Source organism: Mya arenaria, chromosome 4, assembly GCF_026914265.1.
Source record: "Mya arenaria isolate MELC-2E11 chromosome 4, ASM2691426v1".
Lineage (NCBI taxonomy): Eukaryota > Metazoa > Mollusca > Bivalvia > Myida > Myidae > Mya > Mya arenaria.
This window is the reverse complement of record NC_069125.1, coordinates 61,140,731-61,155,844: the sequence shown is the minus strand read 5'-3', so window position 1 is coordinate 61,155,844 and position 15,114 is coordinate 61,140,731. Positions and strand designations below refer to the sequence as shown.

The window sequence follows — 15,114 nt, the reverse complement described above, 5'->3', positions numbered from 1 at the left end:
TGAGTTATTACTAATGTTAATGCAATTGATTATATGAAAATGTAATTTACTTAGTTACTGCATCGGTGTCATTGAAAACTGGAAGGGTATCGAAGTGCTCTGGGCCAATTCCAAAAGCCCTAAAAGACAGCCCTGAATTGCTAGATGTCATTGTACTAAGTCATTACCTAGCCATGACTTTGACATTTGGAAAAAAATAGTTTAGGAAGTTCAATTCATATTATCAGTCAATGGGTGAGAGGGTGAGAACAGAGGTCTTGCAAAATATAGGTCATACAAAACTGTTCATTAAACCTATGAACTATAAGTTTTATGTTGACAAAGGCCAAGGGATTACAGGTGTTTGCTGTCCAAAATCAATAACCTTGAACCATATCAATTCAAGGCATTCTTTATAGTTTCGTAAAAGTTCATTTAAAATTAAATCCAACTGACTGCTTGTGTTTAAATATTTTCCTATTTCTGCATGAGTTTTCTTCCATTGCCGGACACAATAATTATGATATGAACTCCTAAAATGTACTGCATAAGTAAGTCTGGTGGTCTTTTGATTCCTGTGCAAAAGCTTAAGTGTTTAACACTGCATAATAAAACATGTAAATGAGTATAATATTTTGAGAGAATAACAAGTATTAAGGTGTTTGCACTTAATAGCACCTGACTTTTGCACTAAATACTACTTTAATATTACTTGAATAGTTTACTAAATCATACATGACAGAAATTGGTAGAGGGCCATCGTCCCAAATTTGAGAATTCTGTCATCTTCCCAAATTTGAGAGTTCTATCTACAGTTAAGAATTAACAAAATTGAGGCTCAATGATGCGACTTAAAATGGAAAAATACGCTGAAAGATGCACTGAGACGATCGCTCATGAACTTAGTTCAGAAAATTGTACAGAAGAAAGTAAATCTGAAATTGGCATGGTACGAATATCGATGAGTACGAAACTGACACCTGTCAAATATTGAAACAAGGTTTCTTCATGCAAACAATTGATTACGCTCTGAATCAAACTTACTTTCTTTTTCGTGATCATATCCAACAATTACAAAATAATCTGCCAGTCGCGACATCACAAATAAATCCAAAAATCCAACTTGCTAAGTGGTAGCCATTTTCGTTACTCGAATTACTCATGCGGAGTCGCAAAATAAAAACTAATTGTAATAATCGCAATGTAGAAGTTTTCGCGGAATTTATTTTCTGTTTATCTCATCAGGTTTCTTAATTCCTTTCGAATTTACAGGTAATGGTACACACTTTTCACGTATCACTTTGCAGTATTTTCACTGACACTGATGATTTTTAGATGATGTGATGAACATTATTTGCTCTACGTAAACACATTTTTTTATTGTTCTTGGAGTCTTTGGCTCAGGACTATACACAGCCAGGTAGTGAGGTATCACTCTACCAGTGGCTACTGTTCAGGTGAGATATTATTGCACACACCCTAGAAGTTGAAAGAAACAGAGCTGTGCCCCGAGCTGTGCCCCTTGGTCGTTGAAACCTAGACTGCCGAAACTATAAACCTGACTCTAGAAATTTTAGATGAAATTTATGTAATGTGTGTGGGATACAGACTCCGGGTGAGCTCAGTTGGTTAGAGCGCCATGCTTTTGTTCCGACTGTCCTGGGTTTGAGCCTAACACCAGGCACGCCTTGCCTCCTAGGTATGCCACAAAATTAAATTTCATCAGAAAAAAATGTATATTAAATGTACTGTTTTTTTAACAGGTGGTTTTGAACTGAAAACGGCAAATGGACCGAAAGAAATTCACTGGGAAAGGAAGCATGGCCACGAATAAGCCAAGTCAGGGTGGCCCACCACTGAAACGGGCTAAGTAAGTTTATAACATAAACTGGGAAATACATAAAATGTAAAAATAAAATGCAGCTGAAAACAAAAACATAAAAATTAAACAAACCAAGGATGGATTACATCTGCCAAGTCTGTGACATTTCCATTAGTTTACTTTGGGAAGTTGATTTTGGAAAAAATACAAACACTTATCCTTTTCCTAAATGTTCATAACATTCATGCAAAAAGCAGGAAATTCAAACAAGCATATTTATGTTCAAACACAGTTACACTATTGAACAGTATGTTGATTTCCTGAATCAGTGTTGCTGTATTAAACAATAGGAAGGTCACAATGTTACATGTATTTTATAATTGGTCACTTAAAAGTTTGAATGATGTACTTTAAATATTGAAACTAAAATCTCTTAATTTATTATTTAGAACGGAAGATGAGGACGAGGCAGACTTTGAGGCTGAGCTGGCGATGATGGACGACTTTGAAATGGAGGCACGAGTTCCAGGTCCTGACGAGAAGTTGACCAGCACAAAATGGGCCCGCCCACCTGTCACTGGCCTCGACTCAAGCAATGACACAATCACATTCCAGCAGATTGACCTTGACCATTATATAGGTACTTGTTCATTTTACAGTGTCATGAAATTGGGAATGAATATAATTAACATTTATTGGGATTTTATGATTTTACCAAGTTACACTTAAAATGTACAAGGTTTGTCTGGAAAGTTTAGAAATTTTAACTACAAGAGAACAAATGGGACAAAATCATATAAAACACATGTATATTTTTTAACATATTTAATTATTATTTATTTAATATGTACTGTCATTATATTTAGCTGTATCTTTCATCAAACAATTACAGGTTAAAGGTTGGCGAAGGGCGGGTTTTGGGTGTCATTAACAATTCTTCATTAACAAAGGTTTCTGTGTCATAATCTGATCTTTATGAAACATCCGCAAAATATTTGTCAGCACTAAGTCCAATGTGAATATGGGTTATTTCTGGTCAAAAACTAGATCACTTGGTCAAATATTAAGACTCAATTTTATGTTTTAAAAAGAGTTTCTTATCCTTTTATATATTCAACAGTGATGAGTGTTTATACAAGCATTACCTTCACAAAACTCAGTCAGAATATTACTTAGCAGGTTAACTATGACCAGTGTGAATATGGGTCATTTTGTGTAAAAAATAAGGTCAGACCAGTGTGAAATGGGTCAGTGGAAAGTACTTTTTACTGCTGCAAAATACAATTTGTTAAAAAGTAAATTCTGGCTTAAATGCAGCTCCCACATTAACCATTTGTTTGGGACTCGGCTTAAACTATTTGAATTTGTTATCGACAATCTAGTTGCGAAGAAAATGACAATACTATGAAGTAATTCGGAAGGGGGCACATTTGTTCGATCATAACTGTCATAACGGCAGAAAACAAACACTTCGGTCAAGCCAGTTACTTTAAAAAAAAGTATGAATCATAACGAAATGGTTGTCAATAGCCTACTTTCGTGTCAGAATCCAAGGAAATGGCCACAGCAATCTACTCATTTGTTTATTGCAAGGGTATGAAATCATTTCAAATCATCAGTGCCTAGTACATCTAGGCACTTTCAGAGTTAATCGTCAAAATGTCCAAGTAATAAATGGGCTTGCCAATGGCATGGTAAAAATTAGATTCAATTGTGACATTTTTTCAAAGGAAATTTACATTATTTTTTCCCTAGGTCAGCACATGCCAGGCATGCCTGGGTGCACCCGAGGTCCCACTCCTGTGATCCGCATGTTTGGGGTGACCATGGAGGGCCACAGTGTAGCAGCTCACATTCACGGCTTTCAGCCATACTTTTTTGTCCCTGCCTATCCAGGATTCAGTGATGACCTCTGTAAACCATTCCTGGTTTGTGTTACTTACTTGATCGTTCATGCATCTTATATGGTTGTAGATTTGGTGAGTGTCATTCATTTGATGCTATTCACCATTCATAGAAAGTAACAGCAATGGTATTATTATTATTTTGTGTTGAAACTACTGAGAAATTGATAAATAAATGGAATTGCACCTTGAAGATGTTCAAGTCTTAATTTTATTTGTTCTCTTCCAGATTGCATTAAATACAGCAGTCAAGGGAGATCTCAGATCGAATAAAGAGGGCATTGAACAAGCTATATTGGCTGTGGACTTGGTCTTAAAAGAAAGTAAGAGCTGTTTCTAGTACTCAAAATACCCTCAGAGAATAAACTTGCTTAATATTTGAGAGGTAATAAAAGACTTCTTGTACAGGTATGTAGTTGTGTACTAACTCATCCAGGCATGTCTGATGTGTGCATTTTACAAGCTTTGAATGGCATGTACATGTACTATAAATTGAAAAAGGAAAGCGATTTATTAGAAAATCAGGAAGCATTTTAGTACAATGTAAGGGGTTATCCGCAAGCAAAATAAATTGAAGGTATCTGAAATAGAACACATTGACCAAACTAATGTGGAAGGCAATTACAAATTATTTTTGAAATAGGACCAGTGCAATTGCATGTAGGCACATACCATAGCAAACTAAGATGAGGAATGTCCTAAAGTAGCATGCATTAACTGGCTGATAACCTCTTCCGTTCAAGTACAGGTTTGAAGTGAAATTTTGCAAAAACTTGTAGACCCAACTCCAACTTTTACATGTACGTGTACCTACCTGTAAAGTGCACATACCCATTTTATTTCACAACCTCAATTAAAGTACTTATACTTGTACACATGAAGTCTTTCTTACCACTTACAGATATTTGTGGTTACCATGGTAACAGAAAGATTCCATTCATCAAAATCACGGTGGCAATTCCCCGTCTGATCGCTCCGGCCAAGAGACTGCTGGAACAGGGATTTAATTGCCCAGGTCATGGCCAGCATGGATTTCAGGGATATGAGACAAACATTGACTTTGAAATCAGGTACCTTTTTATAGTAATCTTTATACTGTTTGCATTAATACTTAGTTTACTGATAAAGTATGTGTGTAAATAAATTGTAATATGAAAGGATAGATATTAAATAGTGATTCATATGCAATTCAAGAATCATAGTGTATTATCAGGTATCCTTTGTCCTCAGGTTTATGGTAGACAGCAATGTGGTGGGTTGTAACTGGATCGAGCTGCCAGCAGGCAAGTACCACATGCGCGAGAAGGAAAATGCAAACCCTGCAGAGCCACGGAATCCCCCGCTTAAGTCCCGCTGTCAGATCGAGGTGGACATCTCGTGGAAGGACTTCATTTCTCACATGCCAGAGGGGGAGTGGTCCAAGGTCGCACCCTTCAGGATCCTCAGCTATGATATTGAGTGTGCTGGCAGAAAAGGTAGGTACTAGGTGAAAAAAGGTGTGCTTCATGAATTTACACACATTTAAGCTCCTATATGTACAGTGGTAGTAAGAGAGTTTTGTTATGGTACAAGAGGCATTCAAATTGCTGCCCTTTACTAACTTCAGTAACTATGCTTGTTAACAATTTTTTTTACCAAAACTGACATTTTTATTTGTGAAAAAAATAACTGTACCTGCAATAATTTGAAATCACTGTTTTAATGATTTTTTTTCACCTGTATACATGTATGTCTTGTACACAGGTGTGTTCCCTGAGCCTGAAAAGGACCCAGTGATCCAGATTGCCAATATGGTGGTGAAACAGGGGGAACACGCCCCCTTCATACGTAACGTGTTCACTCTCAACACCTGCGCTCCTGTCATTGGCTCACAAGTTCTCTCATATATGACTGAAAAGGAACTGCTCTCTGTAAGTTCAATAACCACAAATATTGCATTTGGATAAAATATTTAAAAAGATACATTTACGGTGTAAAATGAATTTTTAATCTTCAGAAATGGGCAGCGTTTGTTCGAGAGGTGGATGCTGATATCATTACTGGGTACAACATCCAGAACTTTGACATGCCATACCTGATAAATCGAGCCAACCATCTTAAGGTGGAGAATTTCACCTACCTGGGCCGCATCAAAGATGTAAGGTCAATCATCAAGGAGTCTACCATACAGAGTAAACAGATGGGGAAACGAGAAAATAAGGTAAATGAAGCATTGTTTCCCCAGATAGATATATCTGATGGCTATATTGAATATATCTGATGGCTATATTGGATATATCTCATGGTTATATTGGATATATCTGATGGCTATATTGGATATATCTGATGGCTATATTGGATATATCTCATGGTTATATTGGATAGATCTGATGGCTATATTGGATATATCTGATGGCTATATTGGATATATCTGATGGCTATACTGGATATATCTCATGGTTATATTGGATATATCTGATGGCTATATTGGATATATCTGATGGCTATATTAGATATATCTCATGGTTATATTGGATATATCTGATGGCTATATTGGATATATCTGATGGCTATATTGGATATATCTGATGGCTATATTGGATATACCTGATGGCTATATTGGAGTTGCGTATGAACAATTGTGATCAGCTTGGAAAATAGTGCCCATGCAATTTCAGTCACATTTCATTGTATCTGTAATGAGAATGATGGGGCCCTTTAATTAAAATGAAAAATGATCTGAGATATTGTTCCTCATGTAGCTACTTAAGTATGTCACCCACATGGAACTTCATACCAATGATGATCACCTTTGAATTCTGTGGCATTCCTCTTTGTGTAACAATAGTGATGACCCTAATTAGAAAAATGGTCTGAAAACTCTCGGGGTTTCTCATGTATCTCAAATGGTATTGCAATTACATGTATGTAACTTCAAAGGATTGTTGGTCAACATGGGAAATGAAATCTGCAATTTGTTATTTCACTTCACTTTGTCTAACATGAGTTATGTCCCTTTAATTATTAAGAAAAACGATCAGAAAAATATAAGTAAAGCTGACGTAACATATGCAGAATGATGTTCATTTTTCCACATTGTATGCTCATGACATGTTGTAATTTCAAAACACATTATTTAACCCTTCTTCTGTCCAGGCGCCATATGAGGTATTCAGCTATTGCACACATAAAAAACATAATATTGTAAGATATTTGGTCCGATGTGAAGTCAATGGTGAAAACATTTTTACATCTTTATGTATAACAGGAGATGACTGAAGGCTAGTTCACTGTATACTTTTAAAATGTATTTTTGAAGGTAAAAATAAAATTAAAGTGCTTTTTAATGGAATGTTGCTAAGCAAACACAACCTGGCTTATGTTTTGACCATTCTTAATTCACACTCCTCATGTACACTACAGGTGATCAACATCGAGGGTCGCGTGCAGCTTGACCTTCTTCAGATTCTGTTCCGTGACTACAAGCTACGCTCATACTCCCTGAACGCAGTCTCCTTCCACTTCCTGCAGGAACAGAAGGAGGACGTGCACCACTCCATCATCACAGACCTACAGGTTGGACGGCATTGGCTTATTTCATGCATTAATATTGCAGCTGATGCTTATTTGTAACACATAACAGAACAGTAACGAATGTCCATTATAATTATAATACTTTTTTACTACAGCATGGTAATGATCAGACGAGGCGTAGACTGGCTGTGTATTGCTTGAAGGACGCAATCTTGCCGCTGCGACTGCTGGACAAGCTGATGTGTGTTATAAACTATATGGAGATGGCGCGTGTAACAGGAGTGCCTCTCACATACCTTCTCTCGCGCGGACAGCAGATCAAAGTCATATCACAGCTTCTCAGAAAGGTAGGTCAAGTGATGTTGTTTTCCTCTTTGATCTATTTGCATAACTTGTAAAATTGAACAAGTTAGAAAAAGACAAAATGTGCAGCTTTTAATTTATCTCCTGTTTTGTAAAGACAATTTATGCATATTAAAATCACACAGTTTTTCTGTCCGAGCATCTGGCTCAATTTCTTTCTCTTATATGGACAGATTTTAGATTTACTTGCCACGTGTGTTTGACATACCAAGACGACATGTTGCATGCAAGACCTGTATTCCTACCTCTAAGGTCAGGGTCAAACTTAATGTTTGTTCACAATGAAATGCTGCATATAAAGGATAGAGTTTAGATGGTCGTTTGGGCTGTAACTTTCTCTTTTAAACAGATTTTAAAATTACTTGCCACATGTGTTTGACATATCAAGACAATATGTTGTGTGTCCCTACCCCCAAAATGCGATGCCCATCCAATGCCACCAATATGCACGATGCTCACAGAAAAAGGATTTTACCAGTATTCTCACACACCAACCCATGTATTAGGTTCTTGTCTTGACCATAACATGTACCTCTCTGGTTTAGTTGGCATTAGACCAGCAACAACACTATTATATCTCAGTGACCATGCATGGGTCTCATGTGATATTTAAAAACATCAATAAGAGGTAATTAATGTTTTAATATATTCCACTTGTTCATAAATATTCCTTCTTTATCCACTCATTTCATTGCTCCTTTTTCCCCTTTCTAAATAACCTTTGCATCGCACTTGCATACCATAGCGGGGGCATTCATCAATTACAGTGACAACTATTGTTTGTTTCTGTATTGATAGTCATATCTTTTGGAAAAAAAAATCAGTATTGTGCAGATCATGAGGTCTTCTATGTGTCTTTGAAAGAATGGCATCAATGTCATTAAGAGATGTAGTGATCTTAAATTACATTTCAAATCTAACTTTGTCTCAATAGGCAAAGGAGCAGGACCTGTTGATCCCAGCTCAGAAGATAGACCCTGGTGATGAATATGAGGGAGCTACGGTGATTGAGCCCAACAAGGGCTACTACAACCTGCCGATCGCCACCCTCGACTTCTCCTCCCTGTACCCCTCCATTATGATGGCACATAACCTCTGCTACACCACACTTCTTACACAGGTGAGGGGTTAACATGTATCGGGCAGTCACTACAACAAATCATAGGCATAGATAAAAAAAAGTAAAGTACACTTTAAAATGTTGTCGAGAGGTAGAATTTAGAATTGAATATGGCCCAAATGTATAAAATGTGTACAAATTGGAGGAAAGAGGCCCCACTCTCTGTCATTAACTCATGTTAACAGAGTCTGCTATCTTCCTATCCATTTTGTCTATGATGTTGTACAGTGGTATGCCAGCAATGGTCTTGGGTTACCAAGAAAAATAGTTTCATCTGTAATTTTATTCACAGGCTGCTATTAACAATGAAAAACTGACACCAGACCAGTACATCAAGACTCCATCTAATAACCTGTTTGTCAAGGCTGATGTCAGAAAAGGTCTGCTACCGGAGATTTTAGAGAATCTTCTAGGAGCAAGAAAGAAAGCAAAGGCAGACTTGAAGAATGAGACTGATCCTTTCAAGCAGAAGGTGTTGGATGGCCGGCAGTTGGCGTTGAAAATCAGTGCTAACTCTGTGTATGGCTTTACCGGGGCACAGGTTGGCAAGTTGCCTTGCCTGGAGATCTCGCAAAGTGTAACCGCCTTTGGCAGAATGATGATTGAACAAACCAAGAACTATGTGGAGGAGACATACACAATAGAAAATGGATATAAACATGATGCTAAGGTATGGGACTTAATGTTGTTCTCTTTTTGTCATGATCCTGCTTCATCAGTCTTCACATAACAAGGCATTGATGGCAAAAGAAACACAAAGTTCTGGTCCAATTTAATATCAAAATCAATTTGTTTCTAATGCATTTCCAGGAAGATAAACAATGCTCATCACTCCAGCTTGTTTCATGTCACATAGGCAGTTGCCTGTTCCCCGAGGGTTAATAGCAGGCTCTGGCTCTGGTCAACTGGGCTCTGACATTCTAACACAAATATTGAACAAGAATGACGTTTTTAACCACCTTTAAAGCATTTGACTTGATATTAATTTACAATGGACCAATAATCTAGAACAATGGCAAACATAACCCTGTTTTCATACAGGTAATCTATGGAGACACCGACTCTGTGATGTGCAAGTTTGGCGTGGAGACAGTGGCAGATGCCATGAAGCTTGGAAAGGAGGCAGCTGATTTCATTTCTGACAAGTTTGTCAAACCAATTAAACTGGAATTTGAAAAGGTACAGGCTTAGCATGATAGTTGTCATAAGTTGAAAGCAAAATTAGTGCTAGTATTAAAAATACGCAAGAGTTAAAAGCAGCCCAATCTTTGGTCAATTTTTAGACATACAAAAAAGCTATAGGTACTGAATTTAAGTTTAATCCAAATCAAAGACAAAGTTTCATATCCATTTTATATACATGTGACTTTGTGTATATAGTTATAGTATTTAAGTGTTTCAATACAGATAATGAAATGATGTTACAATAGGATCATTAACTCTTCATATGGTTATATTATTGTTTCAGGTGTATTTTCCATACCTGCTGATCAACAAGAAGCGTTACGCCGGGCTGTACTGGACTAACCCCAATAAATATGACAAGATGGACTGTAAGGGTCTAGAGACTGTCCGCCGGGATAACTGTCCCCTTGTTTCCAACCTCATCAATCAGTGTCTGCAGCTTATCCTCATTGACAGGTATGTATCTACAGATTATCCTCATTGACAGGTATGTACCTACAGACTATCCTCTTTCACAGGTATGTATCTACAGACAATCCTCTTTCACAGGTATGTATCTACAGACTATCCTCTTTCACAGGTATGTATCTACAGATTATCCTCATTGACAGGTATGTATCTACAGATTATCCTCATTGACAGGTATGTATCTACAGATTATCCTCATTGACAGGTATGTATCTACAGATTATCCTCATTGACAGGTATGTATCTACAGATTATCCTCATTGACAGGTATGTATCTACAGACTATCCTCTTTCACAGGTATGTATCTACAGACTATCCTCTTTCACAGGTATGTATCTACAGATTATCCTCATTGACAGGTATGTATCTGCAGCTTATACTCAATGACAGGTATGTATCTACAGCTTATCCACATTGACAGGTTTGTATCTACAGATTATACTCATTGACACGATCTGTTGGACAATATATATTTGTGAACAGGTATGTTTTTACAATTTATACTCTTTGACAGACATGTATCAACAGCTTATACTCTTGACATGCCAATGTTTAATCATAAAACCTAAATCTTTATGTTGCTTGTTTCATACATGTAAGGCAGGAATATTAATTATCTTCTGTGTTTGTACTTGTAATTTGTTTGAAATATTCTTGTTTATTTCACAGGAACCCAGAAGGAGGAGTAGAATATGCCAAGAACATGATCTCAGACCTTCTGTGTAACCGTATAGACATCTCCAACCTCATCATCACGAAGGAACTCACCAAGACAGATGACCAGTATGCTGGAAAACAGGCCCATGTGGAGCTTGCTAACAGGTGGTCATTTGTGTGGATATAACAGTTACTGAAGGTCCATACTGTTTTGCATTGTATAATTTCTAGAGAAGTACAAGTCCATGGTGTCTATATCATTGGACTTTCTATTGGTTCAAAAGAGATTCTACCCGTCTCCAGCCTTTGAGCTGAGTCATTTCATTGTGGCTCAAAGGCAGTCAAGTTGTTTCCATTTAACCTGTAATATTGTTTGAAAAGAACTTCTTTAAGAAGGGTGATTTGAATGCAGTGTGTTTTGTTAAGACTATCAAATAACTCTCTAGGTGATATATTCCAGGATGAAGAAAAGAGACCCTGGTAGTGCCCCACAGCTGGGAGACAGAGTGCCCTACGTCATCATCGCTGCCGGCAAGAAAACTGCTGCTTATCTTAAATCTGAGGTTGGTTTGTTGTAGGAGAAATTCTTAATGTTACTGTATGATACATTATCCAATTCATCGTCATTTGAAGCTAATACATTGCGAGCTATTATCATCAGATTCATCGTAAGCTCTTGTTTGTTTAATTTGCAGGAAGTTCTTGCTAAAAATAAAGAGCTTTATGCACCCACAGACAAGGCTCTCGTTCTTTAAATATCATATAGCTTTGAAAGGCACATAGTAATTTTATATTTACCAAATATAAAAATATATATTTATAAACAAATAATTTGGTCAATTGTTTTAAAAATCGATGAAAGGATGAAAATGGGCCTTGAGACAGGAAATTTGTTGTTGTAAAGTTTTGTGATCACTTACACAAATATGTGAGTTTATTCATTATCTAATTGTACATGTTCCTCCCAGGACCCGATCTACGTGCTGGAGAACAACGTCCCTATTGACACTCAATACTACCTTGACAACCAGCTCTCCAAGCCCCTTATGAGGATATTCGAGCCAATCCTTGGGGAGAAGCGGGCAGAGTCTGTACTGCTCAGTAAGTACATGTGTACATGACAGTTTCTTGAACAGTGGTGGTGATATGATGAACAATTTCATACATTCTTTGGTCAGAGGATGTATAATTATTTTTTTACAACTGATACCCTTCATATTAGTAGATCTACTTTCTAAGATATTTTTCACTCAAGACAAAATGCATCTGTTTAGCTATTGTTATTGCCTGTCTTCGTCATCGTCTATCATGTCAGTAAGCAATGGCTTTAAGGCTATACTAATAAGATAGATTACCTGTATTGAAAGTAAATTTAGACTACTTTTTAATTAAAATGATTAAACTGACGTTTTGCATAAACTACTTCAATACTTAAATCACTTAAGTTTAAATGAAGTTTAAATGCCAACAAAGTGTCGAATTTAAGGAACGTTCTGGTGTAATTTTGTAAGACTCAAAAGTACATGTAGTTGAAATATCTCAGTTATCACTTTCAATGTCACTTGATCATTTTATTACAACTTATATGACCTCTTCTAGCTTGTCTAGTTTTGCCATACATTACTGTCTCTAATATAGTCATAGCATTTTCTGGAGTACCATTTTCAAATAAGTGTTGTTTTATGCACAGAGGGCGAGCACACGCGAACAAAGACACTGGTGGCCTCCAAGGTTGGGGGACTGATGTCATTCGCCAAGAAAAAAAGCTCCTGTATCGGCTGCAAGGTGCCGCTCGACGATGATAGTAAGTAAAGAAGAGTAAGAGTAAGAATGAAACTAATGGTGGGTATAATCATGAAAACAAATCTGAAAATAAATATAAACATAATATTTACATTTACAAACAATATAAAAGTGATAAATGTCAGTAGTTTAAAGAATTGGATGTTGATGAATTGTTTAATAAATTGTCTGCCTATAGAAAAATCAATAAAAGAATTGGATCTAAAAGTAATTTAGATGTCATACAAACCTATAGTATTGTTTCAAAACTTTGCATGGACATGAGATGATGATGCATGTTAAAGCCAACTCACATACCCCGCTATCCAGGTGCGGTGTGTAAACACTGTAAGACACGGGAGTCAGAGCTCTACCAGAAGGAGATATCAACATTCAACGCCCTGGAGGAGAAGTTTTCTCGCCTGTGGACACAGTGTCAGCGTTGTCAGGGCAGTCTACACGAGGACGTCCTCTGTACAAGGTATTGATTATTGAGCTTTCCAGAGAAATATAGGTATTTAGGTGGTTTTAGTGATGAATAGATGGCAACAGTAGGGATGTCATTTATAATGGCAGATGGGTTAACTAAATGTGTGCAAGCTTTAGTAAACGGGATCGATTTGATATTTTTTTCAAAGGGACATAAAAATAAAGTCACTTTACAATAACAATATGCATATCACTCTGGTTACAATACTCCAGCAGTTATGCCTCTTTGTTGGCTAATAATAAATAATAATTGACAATAAATTGACAGCTTATTAAAACAGACGAGTGTTGCACCTGCTTTGCCAGACTATTAGAAGGATTAAGGATATTTTTCATTACAGTCGAGACTGCCCAATCTTCTACATGCGTAAGAAGGTACAGAAGGACTTGGCCACCCAGGACAAGCTGATGGACAGGTTTGGCGCGTGGTGATGTATCCATGGTAACACAGGCATCATTGTCACCACGACTCACAGGCTAGATGTAGGGGGCAACAGGGGTACAGGAATTGGGGGATGGGGGACACAGAAGTCGTCAGATTAGATAGTTGATGTGGTGAATGTGTTTATATGACTTACATGTATATTAGTGCTATGTGAAACTGATAGAGACTATATGGATGTTAAAGGAAAAAGTCCATCTAGATGTTGATATATTTGTCACAATATTAAGACTGATGTTTTAGATTTGTGTATATTATTATATCTGGAAAACATGCACTATGCCACAAATGTGTTCAATGTATATAGTTTGTATTTGGTGTGACTGTATTTAATAGCAGCAAACAGTGCAGCCATTAGTTGTATGTGTTAGGTTAGAAGTGTTATAATGTAGTACATGTGTACGTCTGAATGACTGAACATTATTTGAATGATTACCGACATTTATAGTGTGTTTAGGAATGAAATTATATCATTCTAGATCAATTTACAATAAGTATCTCAATAAATATCTACAATTGGTTATTTTGCTTGTTTTTTGAGACTCTGGTGGAAAGTGATATTGTTGAAAGTATTGGAAATGAAAAGATTATGATTTATAAACTATTGTTTTAAAGCATGACTTGCTATTTGTAGTGTAATCAAAGCACTTAAGTATTCAGAAAATTATCTCGAAATACAAGATGTGCAATATCTGGTCTGGAGATCAGTTAAAATTCAGCTGAAATTTAAATAGGTAAAAAATGTTTGATTTACCAAATCTGTCACTTGAGTACCTGCAATATTCCATGAACCATTTGATGAACATGAAGAAGCTAGTATGGTTGCTTGTGTGCAATATTCCATGAACATAAAGAAGCCAGTATGGTTGCTTGTGTGAAATATTCCATAAACCATTGATGAACATGAAGAAGCTTGTATTGTTGCTTGTGTGAAGTATTCCATGAACCATTTGATGAACATGAAGTAGCTAGTATGGTTGATAATGATTTTGTGAATGTTCACCGTCTTCAGGCTATTTATGTGCACTAAGTTATTTCAATTGTATAAATCTTTATGAACATATACATGAATGCAATTACATCTGTCCGGGGGGGGGGGCTAAGGTCTTATAGACTTTATAATTAAAGATAGTAGGCCAGTGGACTACATATTTCAAACAGGCGCCTTGATTTCCAGTCAAAACTGAGGCAATATTTGCTTAACCATTAAATTTTAAAACGATTTCATAAAATAAAATGTGTGAAGGATACCAGGAGAATAAAGTCGGTGGTTCTTTTTCGCCGTGTGCTCATCAACGGGTCAACGACTCGCATTCAGCTCTGATGAGTATGGGAACCGACATTCCATTTAAATGATTTAAATAACCTTATCTCAACAAACAATCTTGA

The 15,114-nt window shown here is 36.7% G+C and overlaps 2 protein-coding genes across 14 annotated transcripts in view; one reads left to right on the top strand and one right to left on the bottom strand.

The window, feature by feature from the left end:
- The window catches only part of LOC128229840 (myotubularin-related protein 13-like), a 48,094-nt gene extending 46,928 nt beyond the window's left edge, over positions 1-1,166 (bottom strand). For all 13 annotated transcript variants that reach the window (XM_052941671.1, XM_052941675.1, XM_052941673.1 and 10 more), the window contains exon 1: positions 1,024-1,166. In XM_052941671.1, the coding sequence (XP_052797631.1) occupies positions 1,024-1,078 (55 nt within the window). In that variant the 5' untranslated portion in view covers positions 1,079-1,166. The remainder of the gene's footprint in view (positions 1-1,023) is intronic.
- LOC128229841 (DNA polymerase delta catalytic subunit-like) lies at positions 1,138-14,246 on the top strand. The gene is made up of 21 exons (XM_052941685.1): positions 1,138-1,251; positions 1,743-1,849; positions 2,251-2,441; positions 3,557-3,729; positions 3,935-4,028; positions 4,607-4,775; positions 4,936-5,180; positions 5,449-5,615; positions 5,702-5,905; positions 7,108-7,260; positions 7,374-7,565; positions 8,516-8,701; positions 8,994-9,371; positions 9,743-9,880; positions 10,170-10,342; positions 11,025-11,177; positions 11,473-11,575; positions 11,981-12,113; positions 12,703-12,816; positions 13,125-13,275; positions 13,625-14,246. Exons 2-21 carry the CDS (start codon positions 1,767-1,769, stop codon positions 13,713-13,715), a joined length of 3,291 nt encoding a protein of 1,096 aa, XP_052797645.1. The 5' UTR covers positions 1,138-1,251; positions 1,743-1,766; the 3' UTR covers positions 13,716-14,246.
- The last annotated feature ends 868 nt before the right edge of the window (positions 14,247-15,114 follow it).